Source organism: Gekko japonicus, unplaced genomic scaffold (genome assembly GCF_001447785.1).
Source record: "Gekko japonicus isolate JY-2015 unplaced genomic scaffold, Gekko_japonicus_V1.1 scaffold1511, whole genome shotgun sequence".
Taxonomy (NCBI): Eukaryota; Metazoa; Chordata; class Lepidosauria; order Squamata; family Gekkonidae; genus Gekko; species Gekko japonicus.
Window position 1 is genome coordinate 198,064 of NW_015176017.1, and position 23,108 is coordinate 221,171.

Sequence of the window (23,108 nt, forward strand, 5' to 3'; positions counted from 1 at the left end):
TTTCAAGGAGAAATATTAGGGGGAGGCAAAACACTCCAAGTTCTTTCAATTCCTTGCAAATAGAACTCCTTCACAGTTCACTGCTAGATGCACTCTCCAAATTTAGTCAGGGAAAAATTACTGAACCTATTGTGAGGAACAACAACTTGTATGCCTCCCCAGAAGATGAGAAAGGAAGAGATAACATAAAATTTTACCCAAATACATACTTCTCTTTACCAAGAGACGTACTTCACCTTGTTATCAGCCTAGACTGTGAGAAATAGAAGGGAGGAAAAGCTAGGATGAAAGCTGATTGGGAGTTGGGGTTCAAGAAGACTGGTTAAATAGTGGAGGGAGAGATTGGGGGGGAGTTTGAAGGGAGAATAGAAGGGGAAAACAGCATATATTACTGTGTACATGCCTTTCTATGAAAGTTTTGAGAAATTTCTTGGAGCTATATTATGCATGGCTTTATAAGAAGTTGAGATTAAATATTCATTTCAGTGTACTTCTGGGTTTAACAACATCCCAGGGGGTACTGGTTATAACCAAGTACTGGTTATGGTACAAATGAATTGCCAAGAATAACTAATCGGGTTAAAATATTTGAAAAAGGTTGTTTCAGTAATGATGCAATATGTGCTTAAAATTCAGATGCTACATCATGATCCTCATACAACTGCCTGGTTAAAAATGTAGAAACAAATAAATAATGAATTATGTTTATGTGTATTTAGAGTATCATAAACTTTTACTGGAAAACCTGTTCTCAAAGGAATACAGTCCTCATTCTTGGAAACTAGGGAACACATTACATTTGTTTCAGAGCGAAACAGGATGCAAGTGCACATTGAGGTTGCCAAAACCTAACAGTTCTATTTCCCCAAACTCCCACAATTAAACTTCTGGAACTGTATTTCACTGAAGACAGAAATAGCCAAAAGCAAAGCATCTCAGTCTGCATATAATAGTGTCTTACCACAGTTCGAAGCCGTCCTCCAACTTAAGTGATTCTCTGAGAGCCAATTAAATTAGAAAAATGCTCTCTAGACTGGAGGAAGGTTTTAGACTTTTCTGTGCAGAGTGATAGGATACATGCCCCCATCTTGTAATTCATTAGGTTGTACAAATAAACCCTTGCCTATCTTGACGAAATACAAGTTTTGTTTTATGCAATACTAGGAATAAGGTCCGTTGTGGAAATAAATACAATGAGCTCTAGGAAGAGGCTCTGGGAGAGTGCCAAGGCCTTGGGCACTCAGCGTCAATTTGCTGTGGCGACCTCAAACCCCACCCACTCCAGGCTTTACCTCTGAAATCCCCAGAAATTTCCCAACCTGGAGTTGGCAACCCCATCCCCTTCCCAGCTAACCATCAACCTACCATTATCTGCTCCTCTGACAGCAGCTGACTTCTGCCCTCCCTCCTGGAGATCAGTTGTAATTCTGAGCAGGGCTGGCCCGAGGAGTTTCTCAGCTAGCTTGTGGCACCCGTGCCCCCCCAGGCGACGCTGCCTTGTGGCGCCCCCCCTCAGTGCAGATGACAAAGGAATATGATGGTGCCCTGGCTAACTTTCGCCTTCCTTTGGGGGATTTTCTGTGCACGTAAGTAATCACAAAGAAAAAATGTATTCCCCCCCCTCCTCTGGGTGCAAAATGCCTCGTCCCCAAACCCCGTTGCCTCTTTTGTTTTCCAACTGCATGGCTCTCTCTCCAGCCGGGGACGGAGCATTGTACACAGTCATGCGCACGCACACACAAAAGATTTCAGAGCCTACCCCTTTTTCCCCGAAGCCCCCCAAACCTTCCTGGGGCTGCAGCTAAAACCCAAGGTGAAGGGACGGGGGGGAGACACGCAAGCCACACAAACGCTGCCGTGATAGCCACCAACGGTGCACAAAGTTGTGTGAAGCAGTTCAGAGTCCAGGGGCATCTTTAAGACGAACAGAATTTTATTCCAAGGCATAAGCTAGGCTCTCAGCAGGAGCAAGAAAAGGAGCTGCTGCTGCTGGGGTGGGCGGTGAGGGATTTTATTATTTCCCTTTCCTGAACTGCTATGCGTGCCCCCCGGTGAAAGCAGCGGAGGCTGAGTGGAGTCATCCAGCCACTCCCTCCGTCCCTCCCTCCCAATGGTCTCTCTCCGGCCCTGGCTCAGGCAGGCAGGCAGACTCTTGCCACCACCCCTACTCATGCCGGGACCAGAAATGCCTCTTCCCGCTGGTTGGGCGGGAGGAGGAGGAGGAGGCCGGGCCAGGTGAGAGTGAGACCCCCGCACGGGCCAGGTGATGCTGCCATTCAGGGACCTGGAGGGGGAGGGGTGCTATTTCCATCCCCCCCAACAGACACACTCGCCACCCATGGCGGCGATGGAAGAGGACTCAGGTGCACTCATGCGCTCAGGAGGTGGCTCTTCTGTGGGGCGATCTGAGGCCGGGCTGGGAATTGGGGGAGTGAAAAGACAGTGGTGGCCAGGGTGCACGGTGCAGGCTTTTGGTGGGGGTGCGGGTCTTTTAGTGGGGGGAGGGCTCAGTTCAGCGCCCCCATGATGGCTGCACTCTAGGTGAGAGTCTAGCTCGCCTAGTGAGTGAGCCGGCCCTGATTCTGAGTGATCTCCACCCCTCACCTGGAGATTGGTAACAATGGTTCCCCAGGAGGAAAAGTAGTCTTTCTCTGCAATGGGGAACAAAGCAGCTTACATCATACTCCTCTCCCCCTTTTGACTTGCACAACAACCCTGTGAGGCAAGTTAGACTGAAAGTCTGTGACTAGTCCAAAATCACCCACTCAACTTCTACAGCAAGAAACTGGATCTAGCAGACTCTGCTCTGAAGCACTGACTGCTACACCTAGGGTAGCCAGCCTCCAGGTGGAGCCTGAAGATCACTAGGTATCACAACTGAACTCCAGGCAACAGATCTCTCCCCCCCCCGGAGAAAATAACTGCTTTGGAAGGTGGGCTTTATGGCATTCTGTTCAGCTGAGGCCTCTCCCCTTCCCAAACCCTGGCTTCCATAGACTCTACCAGAAAATCTCCAGGAATCTCCCTACTGGGAGCTGGCAACCCTAGTCAGGACTGGCCCCAATGAGTTCCTCATAAAGGGTTTCCTTCCTTTGTCTGAACCAAGCTTGGTTGCCTATCATGGCGAAACGGGCTCCAGTTTACAACTCAGGTGTTCGCCTCCCAGCCTTGTCCTGTGGGCGTACCTCACTCCTTAAGTTCGCTGCCACAACTCACTGAATTGCCACTGCCTTTTTAGAGGAACAGTGAGACCCCTCTGGCTGAATCTCCCTATTTGGATTCCTGGAAAGTTGGCAACCCAAGGGTCTGGTCTTTCCTTGCTTCCTTGCGCTACCCTGTCCCTTTGTTATTGTTCAGAGCAGGGAAGACTATGTGGTCAGAGCACAACACAGATTAGTAGCCCAAATAAAAGAATAACTATTTACACAATTATGGAGTGCACACACACTAAATGAATAAGGCAGAACTGTAGGAGTTCCATCGCCCGCATCTCGAGGGACTGGGGCTTCCACCTCATGGGCAGGGCCTGCAGGGAGCATGGCCCTGCCATCCAGCTCTTCCTATGGGTCAGCGCAACTGGCTGCCGGGAATGCTGCGGTGGGTGGGCCATTGTACTCACCTAACGTGGGCCCCGCTCCCTTTTCCCTCTCTTACCTATCATCACCACAGCAGCCAGCCTGCAGAGCACCGTTCCTGCCAGTGCCCAGGTTCCCATCACCGCGGTGCTCGGCATTTCGCAGAAGCCTGCCTTTGCAGGAAGAAGGCCTATGCCTGGCCCTGGCGGCCTCTCCCCAAGGTGGCGGGCGGCCCAAGGCTTCCTGTGCCCCCTGCCTCGTGCCGGGACGGAGGGAGGAGAGAACTGGCAGTCCCTCGCTCGGGGGGGAGATGCACCCAACCTCACTGGCTTGGCGGGCCCTGCCTTGGGGGGGATGGGGGGAGGCCTGCAGCTGCCCTCACTGGCCTGGTGGGCCCTTGCCCAGCAGCGCCACGGCCGACCACGCTGGCCCAGCGGGCCCTGGCTCAAGGGGGGAGGCCTGTGGCTGATTTTATGACTTTCTTTCTAGAGCCCGCTGTCTCGCTTTCACAGGGGGCTTCACGGCTAGTAATATATAATAATATTAACAACATCATGCAGATATATTAGGCTTTTGTAAAATGAGCATACAATGGATTCTAAATACCAAACTACAAATATATTTGCACCTGCCTTAACAAGCATCACAAAGTTAACATAGTGGTTTATTAAGCAGTAAAATTTAAATATATTTACGTCTCATATTTACTTATCAAATGTATTTATATATCAGCTAAACCTTAATATAGGTGCATAAAGAAACTGTGAAAGAACTTTCAACTGAATTGTCAAATGATGCCATTGACTTTTTCCTTTCCTTTTATAGTATCTAGCATTTTGTTGTTCTAAACTCTTAATATACATAGGACAGGATAAACTAAAAGCCTTTTACTAAGTATGGAGTCTTTCTCCACCATAGGAAGGCTCCTCACAGTGAAGGGAGTTATTGGATACAACATATTACCTTGTTTTAAATGCTTTAAAAATTTGTCTATTTATTTTTAACCTGATTATTAAATTTTTACTCACAATTTAAAATGTTGTCGTATCTCAGATTAATAATAATCTTTGCTGCATATTAAAGAAATGATGACAGGCGTAATTTTCACTTTCAGTAAGAGAAGAGAAAAATTGAATTTTGCAAAGCAGTAGATTTCAGGTAGTTATAGGAAAGGATAAATAACCAACAGTTAATTTCAATCCAGACTCCACCTATGCTTTGCATGGAAAGAAAATTGTTGTTATTTGAAAGACTCATCTAAGTAGGTTTAAACTTAAAGAGTTATTGTTAATTTCAGATTTTTGTTCATTATGTTCTTTTGAAGAGTCCTGTCATTTATTAAGACATTAACATTTGTCAAAATTGTTCACACAGCCGTTAGTGTTCCAACAGCAAGATTTTCATAAAGGTTTGTCTTTTCTCCCCTCCAATTTTAGGAAGGATTTCTGTGTACATAAAGATGAACCATGTGATACTGTTGGTAAGTACATATATGAAACAAAAGAATTGATTCTAAAGCCTTTGAAATGCAGCATTGCAGACAGAGAATTAAGGTTACATATAACAGTGGTTCACAATCAGATATTTTGTAGCTGATGAAGGGAGCTTTGGCTCCTGAAAGCTCATACCCTGAAAATCTTTTTGGTTTCTAAGATGCTTCTGGACCTTCTACTGTAGTCCGGCCAGGGTTGCCAACCTACATGTGGTGTCTGGAGCCCTCCTGGGATTACAACTGATCTCCAAGCGACAGGGATGACCTTGAGAAAATGGCCACTTTAGAAGGTGGACTCTATCGCATTATACCCCACTGAACTTCCTTCCCTCCCCAAACCCCACCTTTCTCAGCCTCTACCCCCAAAATCTTCAGGTATTGCTCAACCCAAGACTGGCAGACCTAAGACCAACAAAGGTACCTTCTGAAACAGTCAGTGGTACACATACCACCAGGTTCACAATCTGCTGAAAAGTCCCCAAGCGTTGCAGGCTGCAATTCAGATCAGGACCAAGACATGAGCAGAAAAGTGTCTTCAGTTTTCTCCTCCTGTGCTTTTTTCCTGACACAAAATGGCTTCAAGGGCTTTATTTGTCTCATAGCAGGGCCAGATTGGCACTGTGGGAACTTAGTTACCATTATGTTAGCTCAGTGTAATACAGATTATAGAACATGCCAAATACAAGGAGCAGAGGAAAACAGATTATGCCAAATAAATCTGTGACATGCACCATACGGGTAAAGATTTTTTGGTGTCATCTGAGAAGGAGATTCCTTTTTTGCATTTAGCTATACTTTGATCATGAATGTTGCTGGGTTTTATTGACAACATAATACTAATATTGCTCAGCTTCCTGTGAGTGTGTGTGTAAGATGAATGGGTGTTAGACTTGGCATAATTTTATCCTGAAGCAGTACAGAAAAGAATACTGCAGGTTTCAGGAAAAGAGTAATGGCAATATGGAGCAAATCGGGTTAAAAGTTTGGTCATGCTAACCTGAAATATTGATTAGGCTAATTTGTAGATGACCATTGAAGTAGAGAATTCAGCTTCAGAAATTGTCAGGCATCAGCAGTTTCTTACAAGTTCTCTTTTCCCCTTGGGAAGGAATATGTTGTCTTCATATCCTCTGTTTGTTTGTTTAAATAAAAATAAAATTAAATTAAATAAAAAATAAAAAATTGCTTTAAAATATGAGTATTCCTTAATATAGAAAACACTGTGGACTTCATTACGATATGTAACTCCCTCTGTTGTAGAAAGTGTGATCAGTAGCATTTTAAAACATTTAAAAACCACCAAACCTGTTTGTAAAATATAAATCTAAATAGTTAAAAATAAATCTTTAAGTAATCTGAGTCAGTTAAAATAAATTATCTCAAGGTATTTTACAGTATGGTACAGTCAAGCCATGAATACAGAACAAGGAAGATTCCCACATGCTCAATATGCCTGTACTCTAATTCAGCATCTCAGAGTTTTCTTTTAATAAAGTTTTTGTAAGATTACATTTCATATTAAAAAGTTAAATTTGGAATTTGAATAGATCATTAGTAAAGGTAAAACAAAAGGAAAACAAGTATAAGGTAACAAATCTTCACACAATATATTTATGGAGAAAAGAAATAGAACATTCCAGGAATGTTTAACATGCTATAAATTATAGTGTTTGCCAAAGCAAGTTAAGAGAAAAAATGCTGAAGTAATATCCACAGAACAATTTACAGCTGTTCAGAGTTTACAAAAATTCAAACACCATATACTGCTTCTTATTCATAGTCAGGAAGGAAAGGCAATTAATATCAACATTGATGTTCTTAAGTATCCTGGTTATTCTGATTATTTGAAACTCTATGAGTGTTTCTGAAAGTCATTTAAAACATGGTGTAGAAAAGGCTTATATAATATTTACTTCAGATAAAATCCCATTAAGTTCAATTGAACTAAGTAATCATACGATTAATTTCCTATTGAATTTAGCAAACTTTCAAAGTGCTGTACTTTAGAATTATACCCAAACAGTGGGATTTACAGTGCAGCCAGAAACAGAGTTCTGTCCTGTTATGTCTGTTGAAATTAGTAGCTTTAGAAGGATGTAATTTAACTTCACGTTCCTGGGATCCCAGATCACTGCAGACTGTGACAGCAGTCATGAAATTAAAAGACGCCTGCTCCTTGGGAGGAAAGCGATGGCGAACCTAAACAGCATGATAAAAAGTAGAGACATCACCCTGTCAGCAAAAGTCCACATGGTCAAAGCAATGGTATTCCCAGTAGTCATGTATGACTGCGAGAGTTGGACTATAAGGAAGGCCAAGCGCCGAAGAATAGATTTGTTTGAACTATGGTGCTGGAGAAGACTTTTGAGAGTCCCTTGGACTGCAAGAAGATCAAATCAGTCAATCCTAAAAGAAATCAACCCTGACTGTTCCCTGGAAGCCCAGATAATGAAACTGAAGCTCAAATACTTTGGCCACCAAATGAGAAGGGAGCACTCACTGGAGAAGACCCTGATGCTGGGAAAGATTGAAGGTCAAAGAAGACGGGGACGGCAAAGGATGAGATGGTTAGACAGTGTCATAGATGCAACAAACATGAAATTGAGCAAACTTCAGAGGACGGCGGAAGACAGGAAGGTCTGGCGTGATCTGGTCCATGGGGTCATGAAGAGTCAGACTCGACTGTGCGACTGAACAACAACAAAAAATTTAACTTAGGAGTGTACTATATAAGTCAGTAACATCTCAGTCCCCTATTTGTACATGGTCCCATTGTGCAGATGCTTTGATCTGCACTTCAGGGGAACACTGTTTAGAATTAGATATATTGATTTAAGACCATAAGAAGAAACCTGCTGTTTCAGTGGTCCATCAAGTGCACCATTGGTCCATCCTGGAGGACCAAGTGCACTCAGTGGTCCATCAAGTGCAGCACAGAGTCCATCCTGGAGGGCATAAAAGCCAAGACGTTCCGTGATATTGCCTCCTAGCATTGGTATTCAGAGGCTTACTGTCTTTTTAAGCCATCTATGCTAGTGGCTACCCCATACATCCGCTGGCATTGAATTCTGTAATTTATTTACTCTTTTAATAAAGATGTGCTTCCTTTTATCAATCTTGAATCTATTGCTCATCAATTTAATTGGGTGCTCCTGAGTTCTAGTATTATAGCAGCAGGCAAAAAAGTTATCACTGTTCATTTTCTCTACTCCATCAATTACCACTTGCAGTAAAATGAGGAAACGTATTTTTTTATTATTATTATTGACTCTCCTAAAAAGGAGAGAGTTTATTCATTTTTCATATAAGAAAGAGGAAGGTATATAGTGGGATAAAGAAAAGTTTGGGTGATCTTATTATTAGTATGTTAGTCTTTTATTAGTAATACACAAATCTTCTTTTGGCTTCTTCTGCGAGTTGTCAATCGTCTTTCATCTTTATCTGTTAAGAAAATAAAAAAAACCCTGTTAATAGATTAGTAGTGTCCCTCTGGTTTTTGTTAGTAAAGTCTTTTTCATGCGCTTTCCGAACTCGTCTTCATGGTCTGGGCAGCCTCCCTTTCACGTCTCTCAGGTTGTATGAAGGACCCTTCCCTGCTCCTTTGTCCTCCGGGGTCTTAACTTCTCCCTCCGATCCGCTGTCTCTGTCCATTTCCTCCCATGTGGCGAGGGCTGCTTCCTCCTTGCTGGCGTGCCTCTTCAAAAAATCTTGAGTTTTGAAAATGGAGTCAATCTTATCCCTTTAAACTTGAAAGTGAGTCCTTCTGGAATCAACCAGCAATAATTAATTTGATGGTTCTGCAAGAATAAGGTCAGTCCTTTATATGCTTTCCTTTTCATTCGAATTTCAAATGGAACATCTTTCAAAATTCTAATTGTCTGCTCTCCAATCTTCATAGGCGTTGATGAAGATGCTTTTAATATTTGATCCCTAACTTTCTGCTTTGTAAACTTGACCACCACTTCTGCCGGCAGGTTATTCAACCTTGTAAAGTTGGAATAGGCTCTGTAAATCAGATCCATTTCCTCGCTCATTTTTTCCGCTTCCCAGCTGGTGAGTGTTGCCAAGGCTTCCGCTAAAATGCCTCGGAGATCTTTTTCCTGTTCTTTTATGCCCTGAAATCGGAGAGTCAAATTTGATTTTTCCATTTGAAGCATCATTAACTTTTTGTCTTGCATCTCTTGGTGTTTTTCTATTTTATCAACCTTTTTCTTGACCTTTTTAGTATCTTCTGTTGAGACCAAGCACTTTTGCGCGATTTCCTCCATTTTCTTGGCTGTATCATTTAACTGGGTCTGCTGAGTATTGAGAACACCTTCCATAGTTGTCAATGTTAGGCTGATCTTTTGCATTTGTTCCAGCAGAGGGCGCAGAGGGTCGCTCTCTTGTTGATTGACAGCTGGCTCCAAGAGGCGGGAGCTAGCACCGGAAGTTCCTCTCGTCTTCTTTGCCGGCTTGTCCTGAAACTTTTTCTGGCTTGACATCTTGTTTTTTTGTTTACTTTTTAAAAGTTCGTGTTGCGCGGCTACAAAATGAGATTTCCTGGGTCTCTTCTAACAGTTCGCCAAGAGGTAACACTGCACCTTTCAATTTTCACTCCCCCCTCTCTTCCTTTTAAATCAGTCTTTGTTACACGGGGGGGGGATTCACCTCTCTCCTCCCTTGCGGTTTTTCGAAAAAGGGGGGGAACGCACTCGATTCTTTTTCTCCCATTCCGACTGGCAACTCACAGTTTTAGCCGAAAATCTTCTTTTAAACGCTCATCCGCTTAATTACCCGGTGATGACCGGCGGCTCTGCTAGTCCCTGTACGGGGCACTGCCGCGGCTTGGGCCATTGGGGCATGGGGCGAGCCTCAATTTCCGACCATTCGGCCGGGAAAGAGGCACATCCCCTGTACGCCCCGGATCGGAGCCCCTACCTGGGTCTCCTTAGGGTCTCCGCTTGTGCGGATTCCCCCTCTTGGCCGCGCGTGGGCGAAACGACTTCGGGAGCGTCCCGAAGATGCGTCTGCCATTCGCGAAGTCCAAACCGGAAGCCAGGAAACGTATTTTTGACATGAGAAATCCTGACTCCTTTTGGCTTCTGTTGCAGCTGCATAAAATTCTGTGAAGAAGAATGTCATATGCTTAGATGCCATCTTAGTTTTCAAAGGGGATAATTTGCACATAACGTCTTGCCTGAGTGGTTTCCTAGAAAACAAAATCGTTAAAGAAATTATAATTTCAGTAGTGTGATAGTGAGAAAGCTGTGAAGAACAGAAAGAAATAATACAAAGCAATACCAGAATGCAAGCAAGTTGTACAATATATTCTTAGAAGAAATAACTTCCAGCGTGGACTTGAAAAATGATACAATGACCACCAATTGTGTTTGTCTGCCTTGGAAGTGAAATGGCTACATCTTCACTGTTGCATCACACACAAAACATAGCTGCATGTGTGTGAGAGAGAGAGCATGTAAAACATGAATGTACAAAGAGACTTGAGGGTCTTCTCTGAATTTAGCAATATAAATGGGTACAAATCATCAGCCTGAAAATCAAAATATGATTTTCTTTTTGGCTCAATGAACCAAGTGCATTAGTGAATATGTCTTTAGGGAGGGAACGGATCAGTACTGTAGGCAGTAATGATCACAAGAACTATGTTTATTGGAACACAACATCCAGCTAACAGAACACACCACAATTCTGCCTTAGTGACTCTAGGGCCTCTTCCGGTTATGGTCATAAGACCAAAGCCTTTCCTTTTTTAGAGGGCCTCTGGGAATTGTTCTTAAAGTAATAGTTACCAATATATCACATCTCTCTCCTTCCATTTCTGTATCTTCTGTAATATGTCCAGTAATGCTGTACTGATCACTTAATCTCTGGACTTAGTCACAATATGTTAGAAGGCGCACTAGGCATCCTCTTCTAGTGAACCTGACTTCTGGTTGTTGTGGGGCAGTGTGAAATGTGCAAGACTCTATTGTGGTCACTGCTCGGTCAGGTTGTGGCATAGAGGTTGTGGATCTGGAGTCTGTTGGGGGTATAACAGTTAACCATCAAATGCCTTCTGTTGCACCAATAGTTTTCTCCTGTTGGTGTTTCAACATAATAGGACCGTGACTCTGGGCATTATGCTACTATCTTTGCAGGCTTCCATCCCTCTGATGTTTCCATATGTACTAGGTGCTGTGGATGGAAAACAGGTAGTGGTGTAGCTGTCCAGTCATAGTACACTTCTGTCTCTGTTGCAAGTGTTGAAGTGTGAAACTATGAGCCAAAGAACTGTACGAGTGGATGGGAGAGTCATCCTCAGCATGCATCTCATTAGCAAATGTACTGAGGAGTAATCAGGCCAGTCACAGGTATGTTTCTTAGCTCCAGCAGTGCTAGATGGGCATCTTTGCCTGATGCAGCAGTATTGCAAAGCACTAACTTGATTGTGTGAATCATGCTGAGAATAACTGCACTTTAAAAGCTCATAAGTGCTTGGTAAACATGTAATGGACTGTGAAGGGTTAAGGCCTCACAGAGCCAGAGCCTTGAGTGACAGGTTGCTCAAAGGGATGTGATTGGTTAGTGTCAGTTGTGTCACTGACTGCTGAGGAGAATTCAGTTTAGCTCTGACTGAGAACTGGAACAGTTTAGCCCTGACTGAGGAGACTTTAGCACGGACTGCGAACAGTTTTAACACTGACACTGTTAAATACTGGGTTCTGGACGCATTGCAGTGAAACAGCTCTATTAAGTGATTTCAGGAACACTACAAGACAAACTCCAGGGCAGCAGCCCTGTTTTTAAGCATACAAACATCACATGCCAAACACGCCCCACTCCCAATGATAGGCTATTTACATAACACTGTTTCTCTGTTGGTCTATTCCAGGATCCTAGCAAGCTATTGTTCGGGGAAAACAAGCTCAACCAGATCTAGGTACTATTTCAGGGATGAGTCATACTCAGTACACAACATCCCTCTCCCCTAAGTTCCAAAGCACCTTAACGCACAAAGTCTCTTAGGTATGCTGGTTTTCATTGTTCTCTGGTTGAATGTCGCAGTCTCTGGATGTGGGCCTTGGTCCTCCATTGCTGGCGCGGGGCTAGCGGATGGCTGCGGGGTTGGCGTGGCCACTAGATCAGGTACTTCATCTCCCTGGTGGTCTGGCTGTGCACTGTTGGACAGGAACTCTCTCGTGTTCTCTGGCTCCTGTGGTGGCGGCAGTCCCGCATCGCTTTCACGACTGTTTACGGCGACTCCAGCTCTACTGGGAGGAGACAGCCAGCAGAGCTGGTCTATGTGTCTGTGAAGGACCTGACCGTCTTCGATCAACACCTTGTATGACAAGGGGCTGGTAACTTGGATGACCTTGGTGGGAATCCAGGAAGGACTGCTGGAAAAGTTTCTTGCATAGACGGAGTCACTGGGGGAAAATTTTCTGGGCGCTTCCTGGCTCTCCGGCGATGGGCGATTGTTTGGGACATGATCTGGGTGCATCCTGTTCAGACGAGTGGTTAGATGCCTGCCCATGAGAAGTTTAGCTGGGCTGCATCCTGTGGTAGCGCTCGGGGTCACCTGGTGGCCGAAAAGAAGGCCGCAAGTCTATGGTCCCAGTCTCCGTGGATGATCTGCTGGAGGGGCTCCTTTGTGGTCCATACCATCCTCTCCGCTTCTCCGTTGGTGGCTGGGTGAAAGGGAGCATAGTGGACATGTTGGATGAGGTAGTGGCCCGTAAATTTCTGGAACTCCCCCGAGGTGAAGGGTTTCCTGTTGTCCATCACTACTGTGTCGGGCAGGCCTTGCATGCTGAAGATCCATCTGAGGGTTTGGATCACTGCTTTGGAGGAGGTGAAGGCGACAGGCATGACTTCCAGCCACTTGGTGTATGAGTCCACCAAGATGAAGAATATTTGTCCTTGGAAGGTTTCCGGGTGGACTCCCACTGCTGTGTGGGTGCCCGGGGTGGTTCTGGTCAGGTTTCTTGGCAGGCGTGGCAGCGCTTGACCCAGGCCTCTATCTCACTGTCCATACTGGGCTACCACATGTAACTCCGGGCGAGTGCCTTCATCCGCGCAATTCCCAGGTGAGTCTCATGCAGGGCTGATAGCGCTTGCTGGTACAAGGGAGTGGGAACCACTACCCAACTCCCCCACAGTAGGCACCCCTTGTGGGCTGATAACTCATCCCAGTGGGATGAGAATGCTGCATATTCCAGGCCCACCCAGCTGGTGGGCCATCCCCTCCCCACCCAGTCCAAAATGCAGGAGAGAACCCAGTCCTTCGCAGTGTGGCGGGAAACATCCATGCCCTGCAGAGGGCGGTTGGGGAGCTCTTCCATGAGCAAGATCTGGTGCACGGGAGCCGGGTTGGGATCACAGGAGCGGAGCGGCAGGTGGCTGAGGGTGTTGGCATGCCCCATCGCGTCTGGCAGCTGGTGTCCAAGGACAGTGCCAACACCGTAGGGGGAAGCATCACAAGTGAGGGCAGTGTCTCATCGAAGTGGCCTGGACAGCATTGGAGATGAGCAGCTCCTTGACGGCCCTGAACGCAGTGGCTTGTTTTGGGCCCCAAACCCACGTGGCCGCCTGAAGAGATAATCGTGAAATTTTTTCACCCCTGCAATGATAACCAGTGCCTCTTTGTTGATTTGCGCACAATTTAGCTTGGCAGAAGACAGGATGCAGGAGTAGTAAGCCACTGGGACCTCCCTGCTGTCTGGCAGCAGGTGTCCAAGGACAGTGCCAACACCGTAGGGGGAAGCATCACAAGTGAGGGCAGTGTCTCATCGAAGTGGCCTGGACAGCATTGGAGATGAGCAGCTCCTTGACGGCCCTGAACGCAGTGGCTTGTTTTGGGCCCCAAACCCACGTGGCTTTTTTGTCAAGGAGGCGGTGAAGCAGTTCAGCGATCGCAGTGTTATGTGGCAGAAAAGAATGATAGAAGTTCAATAGTCCCAAGAAAGCCTGGAGCTCCTGCTTGGAGGCTGGCATGGGAGCGTCAATGATGGCGCACACCTTGTCTGGGGCTGCATGGATGCCTTCTGCATCAGCAGAGAACCCCAGGAACCTGACCCATGTAATCCCCAGGAGGCATGTTTCCCACTTGACCTTGAGACTGGCCGATTAGAATCGCTGCAGGATGGTGCACAGTCTACTGGCGAAGACCTTCTCCGTGGGGGTGGTGATTAGAATGTCATCAAAGAAGGGTTGGACCCCGGGAATTCCTTCGAGGAGAGAATCCATGAGATTCTGGAAGATTCCCAGGGCTACACTAACCCCGAACTGCAGCCACCGCACCCAGAATGCGCCCCTGTACATTACTATGGTCTGGACCTCTCCGGTCGCATCATCAACCGGCAGCTGCTGGTAGGCCTGGGCCTACCAACTTTCCAAATCCAACTTTCCAAATACCTTGGAACCCACCAGAGAAGCCAAGACATGACTGACTACTGGGACCAGGTAGGAGTGGTCCTGCAGCACTTTGTTGATGGTGCATTTGTAGTCCACAAAGATGCGGACGTCCCCATTGGGCTTAACAGGTGTCATAAACAGGGTTTCCCAGAGCACATGCAGGACCAGCTCCAAAACCTCTTGGCCCACTAACTGATCCAGCTCCTCATCTATTTTTGGCTTTAGCGCAAATGGGACATGCCTGGCCTTCAGCCGTATGGGCTGCATCTCTGGGCTGAGCTGGAGTGAAACGGGGGGTCCGGTATAGCGACCAAGCGTCCCATCAAAGATGGCCAGGAACTTGTTGCACACTCGCTGGAAGTCTTTCGTGGCCACGTGGTGCACCTCAGTTACTTGGAACCCCAGGGGTGCAAACCAGGCTAGTCCTAAGAAACTCGTATGACTGCCTCCCACTACCAGCAAGTCCAAAAGTCCATCAAAATTCCGGTACTGCACCCAGAACTTGCCCACCCCTCTCACAGCAACCTCGTTCTGTTGGAAGTCCTGTAGGGTGAAACCAACTGGTCTAAGGTGAGGGCCCCCCTTGGGCAGAGCCTCCTAAGGGTGTCCTCTGAGATTATGGAGATGGAGGACCCTGTGTCTAGCTCCATCTTGCAGGGTTTCCCTCTATCAAGAAAGTCACTGTAATTTTATCAGGGGTGTCCTGGGGCAAGTTCAGTACCTGTTGCTGCTGGATGGTGGTGGTGTGTACTGCTGAGTGCGTAGATGCTGGGGTTGCCATCAGTCACCTCCGGTTTCCCTTGGAACGGCAGGCTTGAGCAATGTGGCCATCCTTTCCACAGTTCTGACACGTGGTATCCCGGAAACAGCAGGATCTCCGCTCGTGGGGCTACCTGCAGCTGGTGCATGGCGTTGATGTGGCAGTTTCGACAGCGCGTGATGAAGCGGATGGACGAGTGCCGAGGTGGGTTGGATGCTCTAGTTGCAGGACCTCTTCTCCTTCCACTGAGGCATCCACATGATGGCCTGCCGTAGTTGGTCTCCTCAAAGATGGCAGACTTTGCACCTGCCTGACCTCTGCTGTGAATGGGTTGGCGGCTTCCACGGTGAGGGCTAATTCCATGGCTTCCTTGAATCTGGGGTCTTGCTTGGCAAGGAGCTTTCATCCACTCATCCCACAGTCCACACACCAGCTGGTCACAGAGTGCTTCCTCAAGGTCGTGGAAGTTACAATATCTTGTGACCCATTGGAGATGATGCTGATGGTGGGTGGTGATGATGGAGGGCTTCGGCGAGAAGTGCTTCTTAAACCAGTCCAAAATGGTCTGTTACATGGTGTCTTGGAGCTCTGCTGGGGCTAGCAGCGAATGAGCAATCTCGAAAGTCGAGCGGCTGCAGACTCAGAATAGGGTAGCGCACTTCTTTTCGTCCTTGGTGATCTCGGAGGACTTGAGGAAAAGCTCGAAATGGGAGACATAGGAGTCACAGTCCTCTGCAGCAGCATCAAATGCGTTAAAGTGTCCTGAAGCAGCAGCCATGGTTCCGGGAGCAATGTGATGCGTGTGGCACTGGAGCTCAGTGCACAGTGTGGTGCTGATGGGTGCTGGGCTGCCTCAACAGGATCCCAACTGTCAGTCAGGAAGTTGGGCAGTCTGGCATCTTTTTTAAAATGAGTACTCCACTGAGCATGGTCAAAGGCACTTATGGGAATTAGTGCTTCAAACTCCTGGCAGAATGGTGGCAGCTGGTGGCCAATGGGATTGCTGTAGGAGGCTGCTGGGAAATTGAGTTAAGTGTGACAATAGTGTTTTTGAGAAATTCCACATTTCAAATATTTAAAAGTGCATGTGGGGGAGAATATAGAATCATCATCCTGTGTCCTGGGTCTGCTGGTATTTTTATTTAAATGCTTGGAGCGAAGCTGGAGTCACTGGCTTTGTTCTTAGACTCCCTCCGCCTCTTCCCCTCCCTCTCTGAAACAAACTCATAGTCAATTAACCCCTTCCCTGCTCGGTGTGCTGCAAAGCTGTAGACAAGAGAGTGCTGAAACACACGAACTGTGATCCAGGCATGCACATATCACTAACTGTTTAAAAAAAATGTGAAAGTGCAAAGAAAACGTTCAGACATCCTAAATGGATTCAAATCGCTAGGAGGCAGTCCAGGCAGGCAGAAATGCAGGGTGAAGTGGGAAACAACCATAAAGTACTTGATTGTCCCGATGTTGAGAAATCCACAACAGAAGAGGGTTGATTGCAGGAGGGGACGACTGCAAGAAGGGAGATAGATGTGGCCCATCTGATCATCCCATTTACATCCATTACAGAATTGGGGCAAAACCTGCTCAAAATGCTTGTGTGATCACAGCCTTGCATTTGCCTTGGTCCTTTGGATGCCTTGTTGTGATCTGTGTAGAGAACAAAGTATTTCTGTTCTCATGTTGGTAGATATGATAATCTTGTCACTTGTCATCATGAGACCATTCTATAAAGAAATAACATCTATGACTGCAGACTGGGGTCTACTTGAACCCTCTGTTGCAGCCAGAATGCTTGTGTAAATTTAAGTAAGGTTGAGGATCTTGGCTTGTGCTGTAGTCCTATCGTGTCACAAGATCCATGTCCATTGTGGTTACAGGGTCCATCCCACTGCTTTTTCTTCTGTATTTATATCATCTGGGATTGAGGTGTTTGGTTGCTCTTGAGAATGTGCCTGCAATGAGTGTTGCCTTGCCAGGAACATGTTGGAAAGTCATATTTCTTCAGTAGGAGTAGCATGCACTGCAGGTTTGCAAGTGCCTCTCTGAGAGCTTGTCCATTATGGTGAAGGTTATGTTTCTGTGAATAACAAGAGTAGCTGCTGTATCTATATTTATAGGATGTGTGCCCCTTTAAAAACAGAGATATCGCACAATAAACTGCTCCTTAGTTGTAGATGGTTTGGTGTCTAGCAGGGCAATTCTGCATTCTATACAGAGCTACTCACCGATATCCCTTCTAAGTATTGATGCAGTTGATGCACTGGTGATGAAGAAACAAAGATGTTGTTGTAGCTTTTAAGGTGATTTCTCCCTCACAGTTATTCTGGAGCCTCCATATGCAACCAGTTTGGTCATACAGTGACGGGGCCTGGCAGGTTTTTCAAAAGGTAGGCTGGGAGAACATTTGCTTCAGCTCCAGTATCCAGCTTGAATTTTATGGGCACAACTCTTATCATTAGGATGGAGTACTGTGGCTCTGTGTTTGCTGCATGAGATTACCTCATCTGAAATAGTGCATTTACAAAAACGAGCTGATCATAGTCAAGAGCAGACAAGGATTTGTGTTCTTTCCATCCCTTTCTGTTGGGTGCTGTCCTCATTGAAGAAAAGTCATTTGGTTCCCTGCAGCTATAGTATTCATTTTGAAATGCTGGGCAAAGCCTGCACAGGACGAGTTTTGCCTAAACTCATACACAACTTTCCATTGTGAGTTTTTGATGCTATTGGATGCTCTTGTAGCTGAGGTGGTTGGCACTCCTCTGAGGTTCTCTGAACTCTTTCCTTTATTCCAGCCTGAATGGGTTTTGCAGGGGGTGGTATTTGCATTTTTGGCAGCTTGTAAAGCTCTGCAGATGCCTGTTGTCATTTGCAGGCTTAGATCAAGCTCCGGAGTAGTTATTCCTTGAGTCCCTCATCACTGGCACTGAAGACACTTTCGTCTCTAATCATGTCCTTGTGATCGGAGAATCCACAGGTCTTTACCTTCTTCTACAGTTCAGTTACATATGAGTTAATCTGTTCATCTCCTAATGGTGGGTGATTCCAGAACTGATAGTGCTCAAATACAATATTTCTTTTGGGGCTGCTATAAGTATTGAGTGTGGTTGAATCCTGCTTTAGGGAAGAGTCAGATGCAGGGTCTTGTATCAAGGTATTGTATGCCTCTAAAACTTCTTTTCTGACTACATGTAATAAATGGGCAACTTGAAAGGGCAACTGCTCCAAATACAAGTGAAAACGCTGCTCCTACTTTCTCCAGTTTTCAGCAAGGTTCCCAATCAGGGGTAGGGGCTGGGGTGGTGCGCAGCCCTCCATGGGAAAGAGAATGCAGTTTTCTGGTAAAGTTGCTGTACTTTCAAGTTTGAGCTTATTTTAATGAGTATCTATGTGTCTGCGAACGTCTATGATGCCTGCAAACGTTGCCTGTTGGCAATTGCTGCTATGATTTAGTTTAGTATAATTAATTCTTCCTTTCCTTCCACACCCAGCTTTCAGATACTTATATGTTAAGATGGTTCTGTGTTAAATTTGTTGATATTTTTGCTGTGATACATGGTTGCTGATCCTTTATTTAAACAACAAAGTCATTTTTTGGCAAACAATCTCAGAGTACAGAGCATTTTCAATAGGAGCTTACTAATATTTTTAAAGCAACGAACAATATGAAAATCCTTTTACCTGCCTGCTTCTTCCTCTTTCCCCTTGGTGTGTTGAAAGAAAATGAATATTAGGTTCTCAGAAACAGTACTGCAAGTCAAAGTTAATCTTCCGCACAAGTCATGATATGAACTATGTACACTGGAGTAAAACTGATGTACAGTCAAAGAAACAGAAATGTATTAATATAAAATATATTTACTATTTCAGTGGATTAATTTATTCCAAAAGTATTTTAGGGAAGCTTTTGAAAATTAAAACTCTGTCTGCTCTGTATTCTCAAGATACTGAGATTCTCAAAGACACTGTAAATATACAAAGGGCATTATTCCAGGAAAATAAACACCATAAATTCAAGCAATATTCATCACTCAGTAATGTTTATGAACATTCTGCTCATCTTAAAATTGTGCTATCTTAAAAAGTATGGACTCTGGTTTAAACATGATATGTGTTCATAATTTTCATGGATAAATAAAGGGTCCTCTCAGACTGTATGAAGTCAGTTCAAGGCAGTATACATTGCATTTGAGTGTAGAGAAAATCAGGGACTATTTAATGTCATCTGAAACATTTACCTCCCCTAACAGAGCAATCCTAAAGGGGGGGGGATCAGAATAGGGACCGGACTGACCCCTATGCTGGGGCAGTTTACACTGACACAGGGCACTAAGAGCACATTGCTGCTGAGTCCCACTGGTGCAGGAGCACCACAGCTGCAGGCCAATGGAGCAATGGCACAAACTCTGCCATCAGCCTGGCACCACAGTGAAGTTCGACCGATAGCTGAAAATGCTGCAGAGAGGATATGCTTAATTTCAGAGGGCATAGCCCTACGGAGCCTTGCTAGGGCCATCTGGGTCCTAGCCACCCCAGAGAATATTTGGGTATGCAAATAAGGGGCTCAGATGGCAAATAACAGTGGCAACTGGGCAGCATGAGCCACCCAAAGCACTAGCAGTGGGCTTTGCAAATGATATACATGTCACCCTTTCAGATGGCCCTCCAGCAGCACAACCACCGTACAGTAAATGCCATCTGTTCATGGGCAGCTAGGTTCCAGAAATGCACTAGCATCTTGGGGCCCACTAGCATCTTGGGGCCCAGTGCCCACAAAGCTAGGAGCATCTACCTGCTGTGGGGTGAATGTAGGGGGCCTGCACCATGCAGGGATCAGTCATTGGCGTGGATGTGTGGCCCCATCCATGAACTCCCCCATTTCTCCATTATGCTTGCAGAAATTACATCTTAGCCATCCAGCCAGAGGTGCAACTGACGCATGGCTTTACTGTAGTCACCTGATGGAAATTCCTAGCACTGTAGTCACTGTGTCCTTTCCTGTTTTCAGGGGATCCTAAACAATGTGAAAAATAGAATGGCTGACAGGGCTGGGCCACCTCCTGGCCACAGTCATGGGGGGCCGAAGGTCCCAGGTGTACACAGTTGCCATGTCAGCAACTTTGAAGACCCTTCTAGATGCCAAAGGCCACCATGTCTCTGGCAGCTGGGCCATGGGCACATGTCCACAGATCTTACCAAGCCTTGTACCTGGCCAGGTGCACCTGGGGCAGCATTGTGTTTTATCCATCCTGGCAAGCAGACCACCCTGTCAGTTCCAACAACACCTGAATGAGGGCATGTTTGTGGGGGGGGGTTGGCTCTTGTTTGGGAGGGTGGTTCTTGGCCACTCCTGATTTCCTCAGCTGTCATTAGCTCTCTGCAGTCCCCTGTAACTGTTGGGGGTTAAACATGCAAAGATGGTGGCGAGGGAGGAGGCTTGTGCTCGCCCTCCTTCCCTGAGAATATAGAATGAGCTAGTTTACAATGGGAACCGGGCATACTGACCTGATGAGATGCTTCGACCGAGTGTGGAGGTGGCTGTGAGGTGTGGGGCGCTTGCGCATCCCCCGGTGAGCCATTGCAACCAGGACCAGAGAGGATACACTGGCCCGGCCTATCCGATGAGAGGGCAACTGCCGCCAACCCTGGACTTCCGTGGGCTGTGTGCTGGTGTTGGGAGATCGATTGGTGGTCTGATGGGCTGGGAACGAGCGGTGCAGCAGCCATCTTGGGACGGTTCCTGGGAGGAGGAGGAGGAGGATGTGGCCTCGCGGGCGATGGTGGGTGAGCCTGGGAGGGGTCCCCCCTTTGGAGTCCCCCCGATCGGCTGGGCAGTGAGGTAGTGGGACCGCGCGAGAGAGCCTGCAGCAAGTCCTGGGCACCTTGAACATTAAGGACAAAAACTGGCGGGCTGAGCAGCGAGAGGACGGGCCCCGCCGTCACGACGGTGGAGTCTGTGGCAAGTCCTGGGCACTGGAACAACGAGGACTGGAGGAGATCGTGGGCTGGAGCTGGGTGCGAACCATGGAGCTGGCCGAGGGAGCAGTGGTCGCCGGTGGGCTCCGGATGCCGGTCGCTGCGTCAGTCGCCTGGATTGGATTGGCTGGATGGGGGGGGACGAAAGACTGGGGAGTAGAACTGCAGCGGGAGAGAGTGAAGGGTGGCGCTCCTGGTGGTCACCACAGAGAGTGCTACGAGAACTCTTGGCTGCCCCTAATTCCCCCCCCAGGCGGGGAATTAGAACTGAAGCCCCAATGGATGATATGCTTGATGCTAGGGAGTAGGTAGAAGAGTTTGTCTGCTGGTGTGGGTGTATGAATGGCTAGGTTGCTAGGAGTTGATGTTGTAATGCTGCCTTATTTGATAGCTATGGCAGCACTGTGGTAGACCGGTTGGTCATAGATTTATAGTGCAATCGCTAAGGGATTTTGTAACAGAGTAGGTTGTGTTATTTAATTTAGCATCAGTGATACCAAGTTGTGTCCAGCCCTTGTGAGGCTTAGCATCTGCTAGCCATCAGTGGTCTGAAGTTCCTACGTAGACCTGCTGAGGCGGCAATGCCTGGACAAAATATTCCAGTGCTCATGGGGAGGGGAAAGTACAGCAGTGGGCCCAGGCAGTATAGTAAGGGAAGGACACTGAGAAATAAAATGGCTCGGTGCCCTTCCAGCCTGCAGCCCATCCCAAGGGTTGCTGGCAGTGGGGCCAGGATTGAGAAGCCTCCTCCGTCATTGGTGCTGTGCAACACCAGGTCTATCAATAATAAGACCACAGTCCTTTGGGACTTTGTGCTGGAACAACGGGCTGACCTGGCTTGCATGACCGAGACCTGGGTGCAGGACGGGGAGACTGTGGCTCTCTCCCAGCTTGCCCTACCGGGTTTCTTGGTCCTCCACCAATCACAGATGAGGGGGCGGGGGAGAGGAGTGGCTATCTTCATTTGGGAGGCTTACTCCTTCAGGGCACTCCAACCTGTGGAGATCATGGGCTTAGAGTGTGTCGGGCTGATGCTGGAGGCTGTGGAGAGTTTGGCGATCTGGCTGGTGTACCAACCACCTAATGCACCGGCCAGTGGTCTGCCGTCCCTGCTGGAGGCTGGGCATTGGAGCACCCTAGGCTGGTAATCATGGGTGATTTCAACGTCCATGCTGATGATGCGGCTTCCAGCCAGGCTATGGACCTAGTGTCGTCCATGCCGGCACTGGGACTCTCTCAGTTCGTATCGGCTCCCACACATTGGGCCGGTCACATGCTCGATTTGATCTTCGCAGCAGGGTTGACAGTGGACCAGATTACTGCGGAAGCAGTACCATGGTCGGACCACTATGCACTGAAGGCCCATCTGAGTGTTCCACCCTGACCCTGTTTAGGCGGCGAGCAGATTTTAGCTCACCCAAGGAGCCAAATGGACCCAATACAGCTTCAGATGGCTCTACGGGATCCGAGGCTCCCTGGCAGTTCGTTGGATGAGCTTGTGGAGGACCAGCATGGCCGACTCTCCACAGCCATCGACGAAATCGCTCCCGGGCACCCTCTCCGCACTCGCTCTAGGCTGGCACCCTGGTATATCCAGGAGCTACGGCTGATGAAGCGAGAGCTGAGACGGTTAGAGAGACGGTGGCGCCGTGCCCGTGACGAGGCATCAAGAACATCCTATAGGACGTTTATGAGATCCTACGAGATGGTAGTCAAGGCCGCAAAGAGAGGATTCTATGCGACCAGGATGGCATCAGCGAGCTAGCGCCGAGCCCAATTATTTAGAACAATTCGGTCATTAACGGCTCTGCCACAGGGCAGGTGAAATGCTAGGGAATTGGATATTGGCTGTGAGGCATTTGCGAGCTATTTCGCAGATAAAGTCTTGGCGCTCCGCCGCAACCTCCCCACC

The 23,108-nt window shown here is 47.1% G+C and overlaps 1 protein-coding gene across 1 annotated transcript in view; it reads left to right on the top strand.

The window, feature by feature from the left end:
- The window catches only part of ADAMTS19 (ADAM metallopeptidase with thrombospondin type 1 motif 19), a 179,871-nt gene that overhangs the window by 47,145 nt on the left and 109,618 nt on the right, over positions 1-23,108 (top strand). Inside the window, exon 7 of the mRNA XM_015426577.1 lies at positions 5,012-5,055. Within this exon, the coding sequence (XP_015282063.1) occupies positions 5,012-5,055 (44 nt within the window). The remainder of the gene's footprint in view (positions 1-5,011; positions 5,056-23,108) is intronic.